At 42.1% G+C, this 14,176-nt stretch overlaps 1 protein-coding gene across 2 annotated transcripts in view; it reads left to right on the plus strand.

Annotated features, from left to right (window-relative positions):
• rasgef1ba (RasGEF domain family, member 1Ba) overlaps positions 1-14,176 on the plus strand; it is a 123,447-nt gene that overhangs the window by 98,240 nt on the left and 11,031 nt on the right. For both annotated transcript variants that reach the window (XM_047381490.1, XM_047381489.1), the window contains 7 exons: positions 4,220-4,402; positions 4,680-4,802; positions 4,888-5,025; positions 9,561-9,776; positions 10,259-10,333; positions 11,156-11,251; positions 13,089-13,191. In XM_047381490.1, the coding sequence (XP_047237446.1) occupies positions 4,226-4,402; positions 4,680-4,802; positions 4,888-5,025; positions 9,561-9,776; positions 10,259-10,333; positions 11,156-11,251; positions 13,089-13,191 (928 nt within the window). In that variant the 5' untranslated portion in view covers positions 4,220-4,225. The remainder of the gene's footprint in view (positions 1-4,219; positions 4,403-4,679; positions 4,803-4,887; positions 5,026-9,560; positions 9,777-10,258; positions 10,334-11,155; positions 11,252-13,088; positions 13,192-14,176) is intronic.

Raw genomic sequence — 14,176 nt, forward strand, 5'->3', positions numbered from 1 at the left:
TTGTCTTGCAATGTCTTGCATTTCTGCACTGATCCACCAATAATTATTTCTTTTTGGAGTAGCATCAGGCTGTGTGTTTACGAGATTTTACAAATATTTAGAATAAAACAAATAGTTACAAAGAGAGATTTATTGCCATTAGTCTGTTTTGCTCATAATAATTAGCCTGGTTACTGATTAGCTTTAAGTCCGGTTCTGATCTTGAAAAAGGTTTTTGGTGTCTTGTTCATGGGTGCTGGTAGGATGGTGAAGGATGGGTAGATGGATTGGGGCTTCCTCCGTAGTAATGCAGGTGCTGCTCCAGCCAAAGGCAAAGTGTTTGAACTACTGCTCTGTCTATGTTGTAACCCTCACTTGTAATCATGAGATAAAAATCATGACTAAAAAACAAGATTCTGGATGCAAGTTGGTCTTAGAGATAGAGTAAGGAGCTCCACCATCCAGGGGAAGCTGCTGCTCCTCCACATCAGAAGAAGTCAGTTGAGGTGATGCCTTTAATCAGGTTGCCACCTGGGCACCTCCATTTGGAGGCTTTCCATGCATACACCAATGGGAGGAGACCCCAGAGCTTACTGCAGAGATATCCACTTTGACCTGGGAATGGCTTGGCATCCCCCAGAATGAGCCGGGGAGTGTCACTGGGGAGAAAGATATCTGGGTATTTCTCCTTCACCTGCATCTCTCACCACCCGATCTGGGATAGGAGGAAGATGAGGGATAGGTTGAAAACAAAAATTGTCCAAACCTACTGATTTTATGACTTGCAACTAGAAATAGGTTTTTTGTCTGTGATTTCATTTGCAGAAGCAACCTCTGACTGTTCGGACCAATGTACCCTACATTATAGGTAATTTGCTGGTAAACAGTTAATACTATATGTTGCTAAAGACAGGCCAAGTACCACCAGTGGTTCTGGTGCCATAGATTGAGAACCAAGAGGAAAGAAAAAGTCAAAACTGCAAACACCGGTACCTGTTCAGGGGTTAAACAGTCAGTGGGATCATGTGCATGATGTCCAGGGTTTTAAAGGAGCTCAGTGTTTAGATGCCAGCTGGGAAGAGAGAGATGGATGTTCTCAGCAATCGATCACCTGCTACTGCTGCCTTTCTCTTCCATGGAACCCAGCTTTTATGACTTCTTTGTCCACCCTGGGCATCTGCGATCATGGTTGGCTGCCGCTGTGTGCAAAATGTGCCTCCATGTAAATTATTGTCAGTAAATCCCTCCGTGGAGTAAACAAAGTTCTAACAACTGTTGACATTGTGTGTGAACATCCCTCCTCTTCTGCCCTTCTGGCTCGTGATCTCCCCGTCGCTGAGGGGAGGCCACATGGTGCGGCAGATGCCGAGGCCGCTGCGCTCTGACTCCAAAACACCCGTCATTCTCATGGAAATGGCCACGGTTGTCTGGCTGAATAATGGCGGTGGTTTGTTTGTGCACATGTGCTTTATGTAGCAGCATGTGTGTGAATGAGGAAGACTGTTTAGGAGGCCTGATGTGAGCTTAAAATATCCTCATGAATAAACAAGGAACATTCTGGTATCTATCCACCTGTTCAACAGAATAAACTAAAGGGATTTAATCAGCTGATTTTACCAGCCTTTTTCTTTAGGTTTCTCTAAGCCTTTACTGCTTGGCTGCACAATAAACCCCTGAATTTATTTGAACTATTTGTCTCAGTGTGTGGGCAGGTGCAATTTTTAGTTTTCCTGGCATTCTTGAATCATTCCCTGGCATTCCCAGTGCATCAGCCGTAAAGGCTTTCACACTTGGCGGGCAGCCACAGGTCAGCATATTGTCAAGGAGGTGTGGATACGTGAGGGTGTACCGGGGTTGAGATTGTTGGATCTCCACCCACCTCCAGGGTACAAGGCCCCTCTGTGTTCTCTCGGCATTCAGCTGCTCTGGTAGACCTTCAGAGCAATCTGAGCTGTTTGAGATGTAGACTGGAGTCTCTGGTTATAACTCCCTAAGAGACTATTTGGTATAAGAAGAGGGTCCAGAATGTAAAAACACATTCTTTCTTCTACAAATCCACAAGCAGCAGAAGACGCGTTTACACATTTTGTCAAATGTAGGGTTTCCCCCCTTATGCTATGATCTGTTTTTTTATGCTATGATCCTAAACTCAAAAGAATATATATCATCAACTGTCATCATAAACCGTGTGAGCGGTAAAGATGAAAACCTGTTATAATTGTTCCACATTTAGTCTAGGATCTATTTATCCATGCACTAATCTGTGTTTGATTACTTATCTGAGACTGTGTAGAGATCTCTAGACCTCACTCTCCGCGGCTCCTCAGAATCCCACCCCAGATGTCCTGGAGGATGATTCTGAGGCGTTCACTAGAAAATCGCACTCAAACCACCCCACCTTGGTCCTTTCTATGCAGATGAGCAACATATCTACTCTCAGCACCTCCAGAAAGTCAGGCTCCTCACCTACCACTTACCCTGCAGAAGAAACACATTTCAGACTGGCACCGTGTTTGCATCGCCACAGATGTCTTTAGATTTCCCACACGGTACTCTCGCTCAAAATCCCAAGAACACCTCAACTTGGGGCATTCACCTATCTTAAATCTGTTGCAGAAAATCAAGAATTTTCCTGTTGAGGACCTTGACCTGAGATTTAGAGATGCAAATCTTCTATCCTTCCACTTCACACTCAGCTGCAAACCTCTGAAGTGCTTGCTGGAGGTTCAGCAGACCCAACATTCCATCTAAAGTAGGGATGACATTTGAAGCTCTCCCAGCTGGAAATAGCCTTTACCTTAAACAGAATTTGGATTTTGACAGAGTTCAATGCTAAGGTGACCCAAAACCCCAAATTCCTATATTACATGCCACAAAGCACTTGAAGACTGGCTGGCCACACTACTATGTACCCTCAAGTATCCCTGTCAATGCTAAAGAGCTGGTCCATTAATCCTAAAACAGCATTATTTAAACCTTCAGTTCTATCCATCCTCACCAAACACCAATTTATTCTAAACATATCCGGTGGCATCATTCCAATGTATGTCCTGTACTTTCACAGGTACTGCCAAAGCTGTGATCACCTGAAAACACAAGGATTTTACATCTGACAGCACACGCTTGTTATGTTCCACCAGCTTCTCAATTTTCTCTGCTTCCTTTGGACACACACACACACACACACACACACAAAGTCTCATCCTTGCTGTGAGTCACGAACACACACATGACCGCGGAGGAACTGAACAGACAGCGTGATCACACCGTGATGATTTCAGGGTGAAACAACAGTCAAGATCTCCTGCAGGGCTGCAGATTGGCCCAGAATATCTCACAAGCTCCCACCCATTTTTGGTGCACTTTCAACGTTATGCCTGTATGCATTCAAGTGTATTTTAACAAGACTTCATTTAAGTTTATTGTTATTTACCAACAGTAATCTTTTTGTACTGAGAAATTCTGGATGAAAGGCTTTTCCTGTTACTCAGATGTTCTTATTTAATAGGTAATTGCAACATTTTTATGTTTGCTGGTAGGAAATAATGGCTTGCAGAGTTATATTTTAGCTTTTGGGACCAATGCTGAGCTTCATAAAACAGAAAGCTTACATTCCCAGAGTTAAGAGTCCGTTTTGTTCCATCAGGGTTAAGTTTAGGGAGATGTTTTTTTAGGTCATATTTGACCTACACATGGCACAGGCATGCAGTCTACATTGTTCTGTCACAATTCACAAAGAGACAGTAAAAATATGCTGCTTTGTGGACCAGAATAACATTTTTGGTTGACTGGACCATCTCCTTAACGTGCTTTCCACGACCGTCACTCTCTAGTCTGGGTTGAGACGTAGTCATGTTCTGTAAGGCTTCTTTAACACCTTCCAGACACACATCTCTGTACTGATGTTAGTATTTGAATTAAGTTTAACACCATGATAACCCCTAATTTGAATAAGGAAAGCTCCAGACTCTTCTCTTCACCCATCTTTGCTCCTTAATTATGTTTTTTCATCATTCTATAGACAAAACTGAAGCCCTGAAGCCCAAATATTTCCATGGGAGGAAAGATTTTGTTTAGGGAATGTATGCATACCCATTTTCCTAAACAAACCTTTTGGGGTCTGGAGCTATTTTGGATTTGTTTGGCTTCTCTGCACCAGCGTCTGCGGTTAAACTTATACCAGGAAAGGCGGAGAAGCATTCCCTGTCTGTTCTGATGTTTGTTCTATTTGTGTCGACAGGACAACATGCCGCAGACACCACCTTTCAAGGGGCAGCTGAACACCGGTGGCTACAACAACAATTTGTACGAGACCAAGGAGGAAGGCTACCTCGGCCTTTATTATCATGACAACAACCTAGCGTCTGGCTCCCTGGAGGCCCTCATTCACCACCTGGTGCCAACTATGGACTATTATCCAGACGTGAGTGCAATGCCCTGCTTAATTTGTTTTTGAAATCTTCTGCACTTACATCAAAGTTAGAAAGCAGAAACTTTTATTTTCTGTTTTGTGTGAGGAGCTCTCTTGTAGTGAGATGCTTTCATTTTCTGTTTTTCTGTCATGTATTGACTTTCTTTCCATGCACCAGGCAATAAAAGTTTAAAATCCTCCAGCTTGTGTTTTTGCTTTCATATTGAGTTTTTCATGTACCCTCAGCCTTGTGGTTTTGAATATTCTTTACATTTTCTTTCCTCTGCAGAGGACATATATCTTCACCTTCCTGCTCAGTTCTCGCCTCTTCATCCACCCGTACGAACTTATGTCCAAAGTGTGCCACCTGTGCATTGAGCAGCAAAGACTTAGCGATCCTCAAGCAGATAAGGCATGTTGGATTCCTACATCTAATTAACTAAATCTCAATCCTGATTGGGTGCTTTACTGTTCGCTCACTTATCCTGTATTTACAGCTGAGACTCAGAAAGATCACTCCAAAAATTCTCCAGCTGCTGACAGAGTGGACGGAAACTTTTCCCTATGACTTCAGGGATGAGCGGACGATGCGCAGCCTGAAGGAGCTGACCCACCGGCTTGCCAGCGGAGACGAGGTCAATATCCTCCCTTTAATTTTCCTTATTTAACAGCTAGAAAACAGTTTTTTAGATAATTATGTTGATCACCAGTAGTCTGCACGTCTAGCAGCTCTTTTGTACAGATAACTGCAGTTTGAAGCTAAGCAGGGTATCAGTGGCAACAAAGCAAGTTTTGAGGCCGGCTGAGTTCAGAGAAAAGCCTCATTGTTTACCAGCCAGGTGGGTGACTGCTTCTTCCTAAGCAGCATTTGGATTGTTCCACTGCAGAAGAGCTGACTCTCCCTGGCTTAGTGCACAGTGAGCCTCGGCTGTGCTGATTGAATAAAAGTAGAGTCAACCTGTTTTTGTCCTTTGTTATCTCTGGTGAACACGCTGACCCTCGATTTTCAGTCATATAGATGCAACGAAGTTGTTTTGATAGGCAGTGACTCATGCTACGTCTGCTTTGAAAGGAAATGCAAGCACAGGCTTAAATTAGCACCAGAAGCTCAAAGTGAAAGTACCTGTGTTTACCGTTAGGGAAGGTCTCAGCAGTTTGGTAGTTAGATGAAAATCTTGATGGGATCTCAAGGATGAGATTTGTTTCACATTTTGAGAGGAAAACAGTGTATGCACATTTTTTCAACTCAGTTGAAAGGATTCTTAAATGAGGACCTTACTCTGTTTACGATCCTAAAAAATCTAAATGATAAAAAGAAAATCCTCCTAAAATATCTTATGAAGGGTGATGTTCACTTTACGACTGTGTGCAACTTAAACAGTTTAAAGTGCATAGTATTTCATTATGGGTAACCCTCATTGAGATGTAATTTACTGATGCATATGTCTTTTCTGAAGTCTTACCCAATGCAACTCAATGTTGCTTTAATGCAACAGACACTGACTCCATGAAACCTACATGTGTTGGCATGTTGCTGCTGCAGAATAGAAGGTCTGAGCTGCAGCCTCGATTTAAATAGTGCAATGTTGTGCAAAGATTTTTACTGTAATTTATCTGATTTAAGATGAGTAAGAAATATGCAGGATTTGTTTTTGTCTATTTGTAGTTTGCTAGTTTACAAGAATACATTGAGAATTAACACAGACTTTATAAATTTGACTGAGTGCTAAGAATGATTTTTGTGGCTCCCATCTGTCCCCCCTTGTCCCATCCTGGAGACCCCCTGAATTTAAATCATACCATTTTACAAATGTATTCATCAGTAATGTAATTTTGTTTAATGTCTATTTTTTATTAGATTGCATGTGTGTATATTTGTTACAGTACAGGTTGGTGTAAGCTGATAAATTCATGATAGTGTCATGATAGTTTGGGGTTTGTTTCTGGTTTTATGTTTTAAGTTTATTTTTATTTTTAGCTTACTTCGATTTCTATTTGCTTGTTAACTTGTTAAAGCTACATCAACTAAAAGAAGCCTTCACCACTTGAGAGAAGAGAAACCAGTCCTGCAAATGTTGACTTTAAAAACAGGCTTTCAGTGACCAATCAATACTACAACCTCAAGTATTGATCACATTTCCTCGTTCTCACCTGACACATCCACAGCTTTGCCTTGTGTAAAACCTGGAAACAACCTGGCTAACTAGAACATGTTCACACTCATACAGTCACGCTCACAGGGGCACTGTTTTGTTTCGATAGTCGTGCATACATGTTTTGATTTCAGAATAAATAAACGGAAACTGGCATTTAGCGTTCTGATGCTTGCTCTTAATAAAATAGAAAGCCATTTGCAGAGTTTTCACGGTACTTTCCCATGAGCTGATTTCATGCTTGGTGGAAAAGGCCGAGAAGAGATCCTGCTAGATAACCACGAAGCTCTGCTTGGTCAGTATTTCCATTAATGGCCATTGCTAAACTAGTTTGAACAAGACGAGGGACATTTTGTGGTGATGGTTATTTCAGTAAATCAAATCTGCAGAATAAACACATTTTCCAAAATGACTGATTTTTCCTCAAAGTGTTGATGCATAAGAGCATCTATGGTTATAAAATCTGAATAATAGAAAAATAACATATAAACATTAGATTAACAAGATGCACTGTCAGAGTCAATAATACTGAATATCCTGAAGCCATCATGCAAGCACAAGGCTTCCTACTTGCTCAGCGTGACTAAGAACATCGTTTGTAAAGCCTTGTTTTCAGGAAAACCTCAGTGGGACACAAACTGCCTCAGATAAAGTTTGTGAGTGTTCACGTATCCGCAGGTGATGAACTGTTGCAGCCATCAAAAATGTGGCTTAGTGAGTTGAGTGGTAAAAACACCCTCAGGATATTTCTTGGAAAACTTCCTTTTACAGTAAATGGAAGCTCTTCTCTCACAGAAGGGAACCTTTTATTGTATCTTCATATCTGTTTTGCATTCAGTCTTTAACTGAATCTTTGGAAAACAAGGCCCAAATGCTAAACCACAAGCAGGTCTGCTGACCAGAGTAAGAGGCTGATTCTGCAGAGCTGCAGCTATGGGAAAACAGACCCGAGTCCAGAATAGATGCTCTGAACATCTGCTAAAAGCCGTGTCCAAACCACACAGGACCTTGATCTCCGTAGTGACATTGTGGATTTGGTTGGATATATTAGAAAGCAGCAGCTGTGAAAGGAATCCAGCACTGGGATCTTGATTTAACCCCAGTTGGTGGAAATTTGTGTTTTTCATTGGGATTTATGAAGTAATGATGATAAGTTTGATTAATTGAGGACTTTCAACTTAATTTATATGACTTAGATCTCTGGTTCTCCTGTTCTATGACTTCAGTATAATATGCAATGTGTGCATATCACCTAAAGGCAGATTGATAGAAATATTCAAAATAGTTGCCTAAATTAAACGATGTTGAACCATGTATTTTATGTGGTTTGAGCATTCAGTGTTTGAAACAGATAAAACATAATGATATGGAATGTTAAAATCAGCGAACTTCCAATTTCCTGAATAAAACAAAGATATCAACTGAGACCTCGGCAAATTCAAAAATCCCCAAAAGTTCCCCTTTTATGTCTTTAAGCATAAAATGATTCTCTCTTCTTTCACACAGTCCGACAGCCATAGACCAAGCAGCAGTCAAGCCTGTTGTTGTGTTTGTGTCATAAATCACATCACATTACCTTTTCTGATGGTCTGCCTCGCTACTGACGATTCTGCCCACATTGAGATAGTGCTCAATTGTAATGGAAAATGGACCAAACCAGGTAGAGCCAGCCCAACCCGAGTTCAGTAGAGTAGGTACTAATGGTAAAGGGGTATTAGGGCGTTTTTGACAGCAATAAGCGCATTGCTCTGGTCCTTCTACAATCCAGCACTCTCCTTTGGTCATGGCATATGGATCATGAGAATAATAAGAACAAGTGGCTGAACTGAGCTTCTTCCATACGATGGCTGGACTCAGTAGAGGGGCTCCATCATCCAGGGGGAGCTTGGTGTAGAGTCGCTTCTCCTCTACATCAAAAGTAGCCTGTTAAGACAAAAGAATCATTCATAATGCATATTTTAGTATTGTTCATTAGTTCTGGTTGGTTGAAACACTTTGGCTTCTGCTAAGATCAGGTGGTGCTCGACAGAAAATTATGCCACTCAGCCAAGAATAACAAATACAATAAAAAACCAACCAACCATGCCCTCAGTGATGATGGCTGGCACCAAGCAGTCATCTGCCATCTTCGAATTGCTGCCAGGGTTCATCGTGTAGGCAAACAGAGAGCCCCTGCTATGCTTCCTCGATCGTAACACCAATAGTCGTGATGGGCTTTTTTCAGCAAAGGCAGAACATGTTGCCTTCGAGACCTGCTGCTAAATTTATCCAAGCCCAGCATGTCCTCTGTTTGTAGTGGGGACAGAAGCAACAGCAGATGGTTGACTTTGAGGTGGCCACCGGAGTGATTTTCACTTGTGGCATGCTTCACTGTTGTCCATGTGTGCAGTGTACCGCTAGCAGAGTTTATATTACAACACTGTTTTTACATTGAGGCAGAACAGGAAAGTTCTGGTTGGATGTCTGAAATATGAAATAGTCTTTTACCACAACAATTTGTCAGCACACTGAAGGTAAAATGTGTTTTAGGTTAACTTAAATTAAAATCCTGCTTGTTCATCACTGCATCTGCCTCCACATCAGTTAGGACCCAGATTCTAAAGGCTGAGCTGGCAGAAAGTCCAGTGAAGAAAAACAAACTCCGCCACCCTAGACTGTGGACGTCAATCTTCTCCAACTACACAAAATCAAGCACACATGTACACATGGACAATCTTATGCAACTTGTGGGCTGAATTTTGTCAGTGAGGGAACTCTTATCTAACTGTGGTCTGTTTTGAGTCACAGGAAATGTTCAGAACAAGCCAACCTCTCGGCCCCCGATGTTACTGAGCCAAGAGCTCTGCCCCGCTTGAGCTGCATCAAAGTGCCTTGCAAATGGAGGCTTGTGTAATGTTGCTAACAAGAGTCTTACAGAACAGAAAGACAACAGCTTTGGAATTTCAGACAAGATGCCGTATATATTTTAGATACCAAGCATTCATTAACCCTCTTTTCCCTCCCTGTGTATCCACTAGGTATACAAGAAGGCAGTGAGCCAGATGAGCCAGGGTCTGATCAGGAGGTTGACGGTGCTCAGCCAGTATGAGGAGGCGCTGGTCAAGATCAATGCAACTGCGGCTGAGCGGCTAACAACTTTGAAGGCGAAACCCCAGGCAGCAATCCAAAGAGGCTTGCTCTCTATTTGCAATGACCCCTTCACTGTCGCCCAACAGCTCACACACATAGAGCTGGTACGCAGAGTTTTTCTATAAGTCTACATTTTATTTAGATCTTTTGGCTCTCTGACAAGGACAAACCCATCAAATTTCCAAGACGTGATTGGAACTAATTCAAGTTTTAAAAATCCTTTCTATTTTTAATCCTTATTACAATTAGGAAGTCTGCCAGGAACTTGCATTTGCATTGGCATATAATTCAAGACCTGATCACTACCAGTGGTGTTGGCCATATGAAAGGGAGGGGAGACCTGACTTGTATGATAATATTAAATCAATATATTGGTTGAGGAGATCTGTATGACCTGCCACAGCACTTATTTTAAATAGTGGTGTTTGACCACAGGTGATAACTTGCTACATGCCAGTTGACAAATCGGTTCATAGGGTGAGAGTTTCAGGGCTCCAGCATTGATGATATATTTAAGAAAAGCTTCATTAGGTATTGAGGACATTGTATCTAAAGATTAAAGTACATTTTCTATTTTTGCTTTCAGGAGAGACTGAGTTACATCGGACCTGAAGAATTTGTTCAGGCTTTCGTCCATAAAGACCCTCTGGATCATGACAAGGTAACAACTCAGTGCTTTTCTAAGAATAGACTAGCAGATAAGAAAGAATACACATTGATTACACAATCTTTGTTCTCTGTCTGCACGCATGGTAGTAGACTGTATCTGTCTTTTTATTATGGGTTGGAATGATCTAGTTCTCCTTCCAGATGGATGTTGAGTTTACACAACATGGTTTCCGTCTACTGCACAGGTCAGAGTGAGGGCAGGGGATTTGCAGACTGTAGCAGTAGTCCAAATATCCACTACACTATTACACACCTGACTATTTCCCCAAATCATCCCAGTATCTAGATTAGATGTACACTTCATCTCTTAGCAACCAGTGCTCCTAAGGGTTTATATTGGGAAGGGGTGTCTGTTTTGATTGGCGGCCTCTCTTGTCTGGCGTTAGGCTGCTAGGCAACAGACCCTGTTTTTGGAAGCGAGTATATGGAGGGGGTTAGAGCTGCCATTGTGCCTCTGGCCAGTTTGCCTCATACCTCCAACGAGCCCCATCAAAAACAGAAATGACAGCGTTTGTGTGTGTGTTTGCATATAAAAATGTGGCAGGAGACACTACATGGGGGAGAGTGGCGTAAGGCCAAAGGAATGTTTGGAATTAGATCAAGAGGAATCTACACAAAGAAACTGAGCACAGCATCGGACAACTATTGTCCTGACAGAGGCACAGTGAAGTTGAGCTTATTTAGTTTACTCAGTGATGCATTGACCGGGAGGGAGAGAGAAAAGGGAAATCTAAGCTTTATTTCTCCAATTCTGACAAGTTTTGAGATGCAGTTTTCAGCAACTTTAATTGAAAACCTGTGATTGTTGTTACAGAACTGCTTCAGTGATCGCAAGAAGGCCAGCAACCTGGAAGCCTACGTTGACTGGTTCAACAGACTCAGTTATTTGGTGGCCACAGAGATTTGTTTGGTGAGCGTCAAAGACAAAATCTTTGTTTTCTCAAATAATAAACATGAAAACCTTTTATTCTCAAATAATGTGAAAGGTGTGACTTTAAGCATATTTAGCATAAATGTTTTCTAAATAAATACTATATACAGGGGTTGGACAATGAAACTGAAACACCTGGTTTTCGACCACAATAATTTATTAGTATGGTGTAGGGCCTCCTTTTGCGGCCAATACAGCGTCAATTCGTCTTGGAAATGACATATACAAGTCCTGCACAGTGGTCAGAGGGATTTTAAGCCATTCTTCTTGCAGGATAGTGGCCAGATCACTACGTGATACTGGTGGAGGAAAACGTTTCCTGACTCGCTCCTCCAAAACACCTCAAACTGGCTCAATAATATTTAGATCTGGTGACTGTGCAGGCCATGGGAGATGTTCAACTTCACTTTCATGTTCATCAAACCAATCTTTCACCAGTCTTGCTGTGTGTATTGGTGCATTGTCATCATGATACACGGCACCGCCTTCAGGATACAATGTTTGAACCATTGGATGCACATGGTCCTCAAGAATGGTTCGGTAGTCCTTGGCAGTGACGCGCCCATCTAGCACAAGTATTGGGCCAAGGGAATGCCATGATATGGCAGCCCAAACCATCACTCTGGGCATGCAACAGTCTGGGTGGTACGCTTCTTTGGGGCTTCTCCACACCGTAACTCTCCCGGATGTGGGGAAAACAGTAAAGGTGGACTCATCAGAGAACAATACATGTTTCACATTGTCCACAGCCCAAGATTTGCGCTCCTTGCACCATTGAAACCGACGTTTGGCATTGACATGAGTGACCAAAGGTTTGGCTATAGCAGCCCGGCCGTGTATATTGACCCTGTGGAGCTCCCGACGGACAGTTCTGGTCGAAACAGGAGAGTTGAGGTGCACATTTAATTCTGCCGTGATTTGGGCAGCCGTGGTTTTATGTTTTTTGGATACAATCCGGGTTAGCACCCGAACATCCCTTTCAGACAGCTTCCTCTTGCGTCCAGAGTTAATCATGTTGGATGTGGTTCGTCCTTCTTGGTGGTATGCTGACATTACCCTGGATACCGTGGCTCTTGATACATCACAAAGACTTGCTGTCTTGGTCACAGATGCACCAGCAAGACGTGCACCAACAATTTGTCCTCTTTTGAACTCTGGTATGTCACCCATAATGTTGTGTGCATTTCAATATTTTGAGCAAAACTGTGCTCTTACCCTGCTAATTGAACCTTCACACTCTGCTCTTACTGGTGCAATGTGCAATCAATGAAGACTGGCTACCAGGCTGGTCCAATTTAGCCATGAAACCTCCCACACTAAAATGACAGGTGTTTCAGTTTCATTGTCCAACCCCTGTATATAAATAAGCCTTTTTAAGCAAAGGCTCATGGTTATGAATTGTTTCTACGCTAACTTCAATTAGCAGCTACCTCTGCCACAGTGCTAATGCTAGCTTTTCTAGCCATATTATAAAACCTTATAACCAATAAAATGAAAATGCAATCATTTTCTTTACGACTACTTTCTAAAAGAATTTTGTTTTCCGTCACATTGGTGCAAAAACCCCAACAAAACAGAGGTATAACAGACGGACATAATAACACAAATGAAGAATAATACTGTCGTAAAGAAATCTGCCAATATGTGACCTAGCATACAAACTGACTGTAGTTTCAGACAGGTTTGCATCTTATGGGATAATAACAATTCACTTTTCAAAAAGGGTGCAAATTTTCAAGAAACACTTTGACAAAGCTGTGCAGTTGGATTTTATTACAATTTCCGTTCATAATCCTGTAAATTTGTTTTGTAACAGCCTGTGAAGAAAAAGCACCGAGCTCGAGTCATCGAGTTCTTCATCGACGTGGCGCGTGAATGCTTCAACATCGGCAACTTTAACTCCCTCATGGCCATCATATGTGAGTTGTTTGTATTTTTCCTTTTCTCCCAGATAAACTGACTTCAGCGGTTGCTCAATTGCATTGTTTGAAACAATTATTCCTAAAACTCTTTATGCAGGCATATCTTTATACAGATCTTCACAGTTTAGTTTGCACTAATAGTATATGTAGGTTGAACCGATTGCCAAACAGATATGGAAGTGTTTTTGTGGAACTCTTTGAAGGTTCCTGAAATCTGAACACACCTAGTCTTGAATCTCCTAAGGCAATGTCTTGACCTCGCTGGGGGCCCAGCAAACATCTCAATAACCCCCCCAGCGGCACCAGGGTAGTATATCTGGCTGCTCTCACTGCCTGAAGGCTGAAGGAGAGTCTGGGATCTTTGTGTCCAGAGTAAAGGGGGAAGGGGCTGAATCACAGGAGGACTGGGAACAAACCAGCTAAAGCAGATGGTCAGCACTGACCAGAGAGAGAGAGAGAGAGTTGGCACACAATGGAGGGGAGGAATAGGGGTGGAGGATAGAAGATAATATTGGAGTGCCAGCTGTCCTCTACCCTTCTCCCCTGAGAGATGAGAGAGAGTGCCAAAGGCAAAACTGTCTATGCTAGACTCGTCTCAAGGGAACCGTCGGGCTTAGACATTGCTGTAGTGCTGTATCCAAAAGGCTACTTTAACTCTGAAAAGAAATCTCCTTATTTACCTTTAGAGGAGAAAACAGAGCGGAATATTTTTAGATTTTTTCAAATCTGAGACTGGCTTTCATTCTACTCCAATCAGAGGTGATTTGACTGTCGTGGAAGGGTAAAGAAGCAGAAAAAGTTGAAAATTAGACCAAATTCTAATGGAAGGACAGCAAACAAGAAGAGTTTATGAACATAACTGCAAAACATCCCCCTTTGTGCTAAAAACTGCAGAATATAAATTAATAAAGGGCCTGCTTTCACCACAGCAAACACCTGTTTCTGGTGGCTTTGTTCCTAGATTTAGTTTCTAAGGCGAGGC

This window comes from Girardinichthys multiradiatus, chromosome 12 (assembly GCF_021462225.1).
Source record: "Girardinichthys multiradiatus isolate DD_20200921_A chromosome 12, DD_fGirMul_XY1, whole genome shotgun sequence".
Taxonomy (NCBI): Eukaryota; Metazoa; Chordata; class Actinopteri; order Cyprinodontiformes; family Goodeidae; genus Girardinichthys; species Girardinichthys multiradiatus.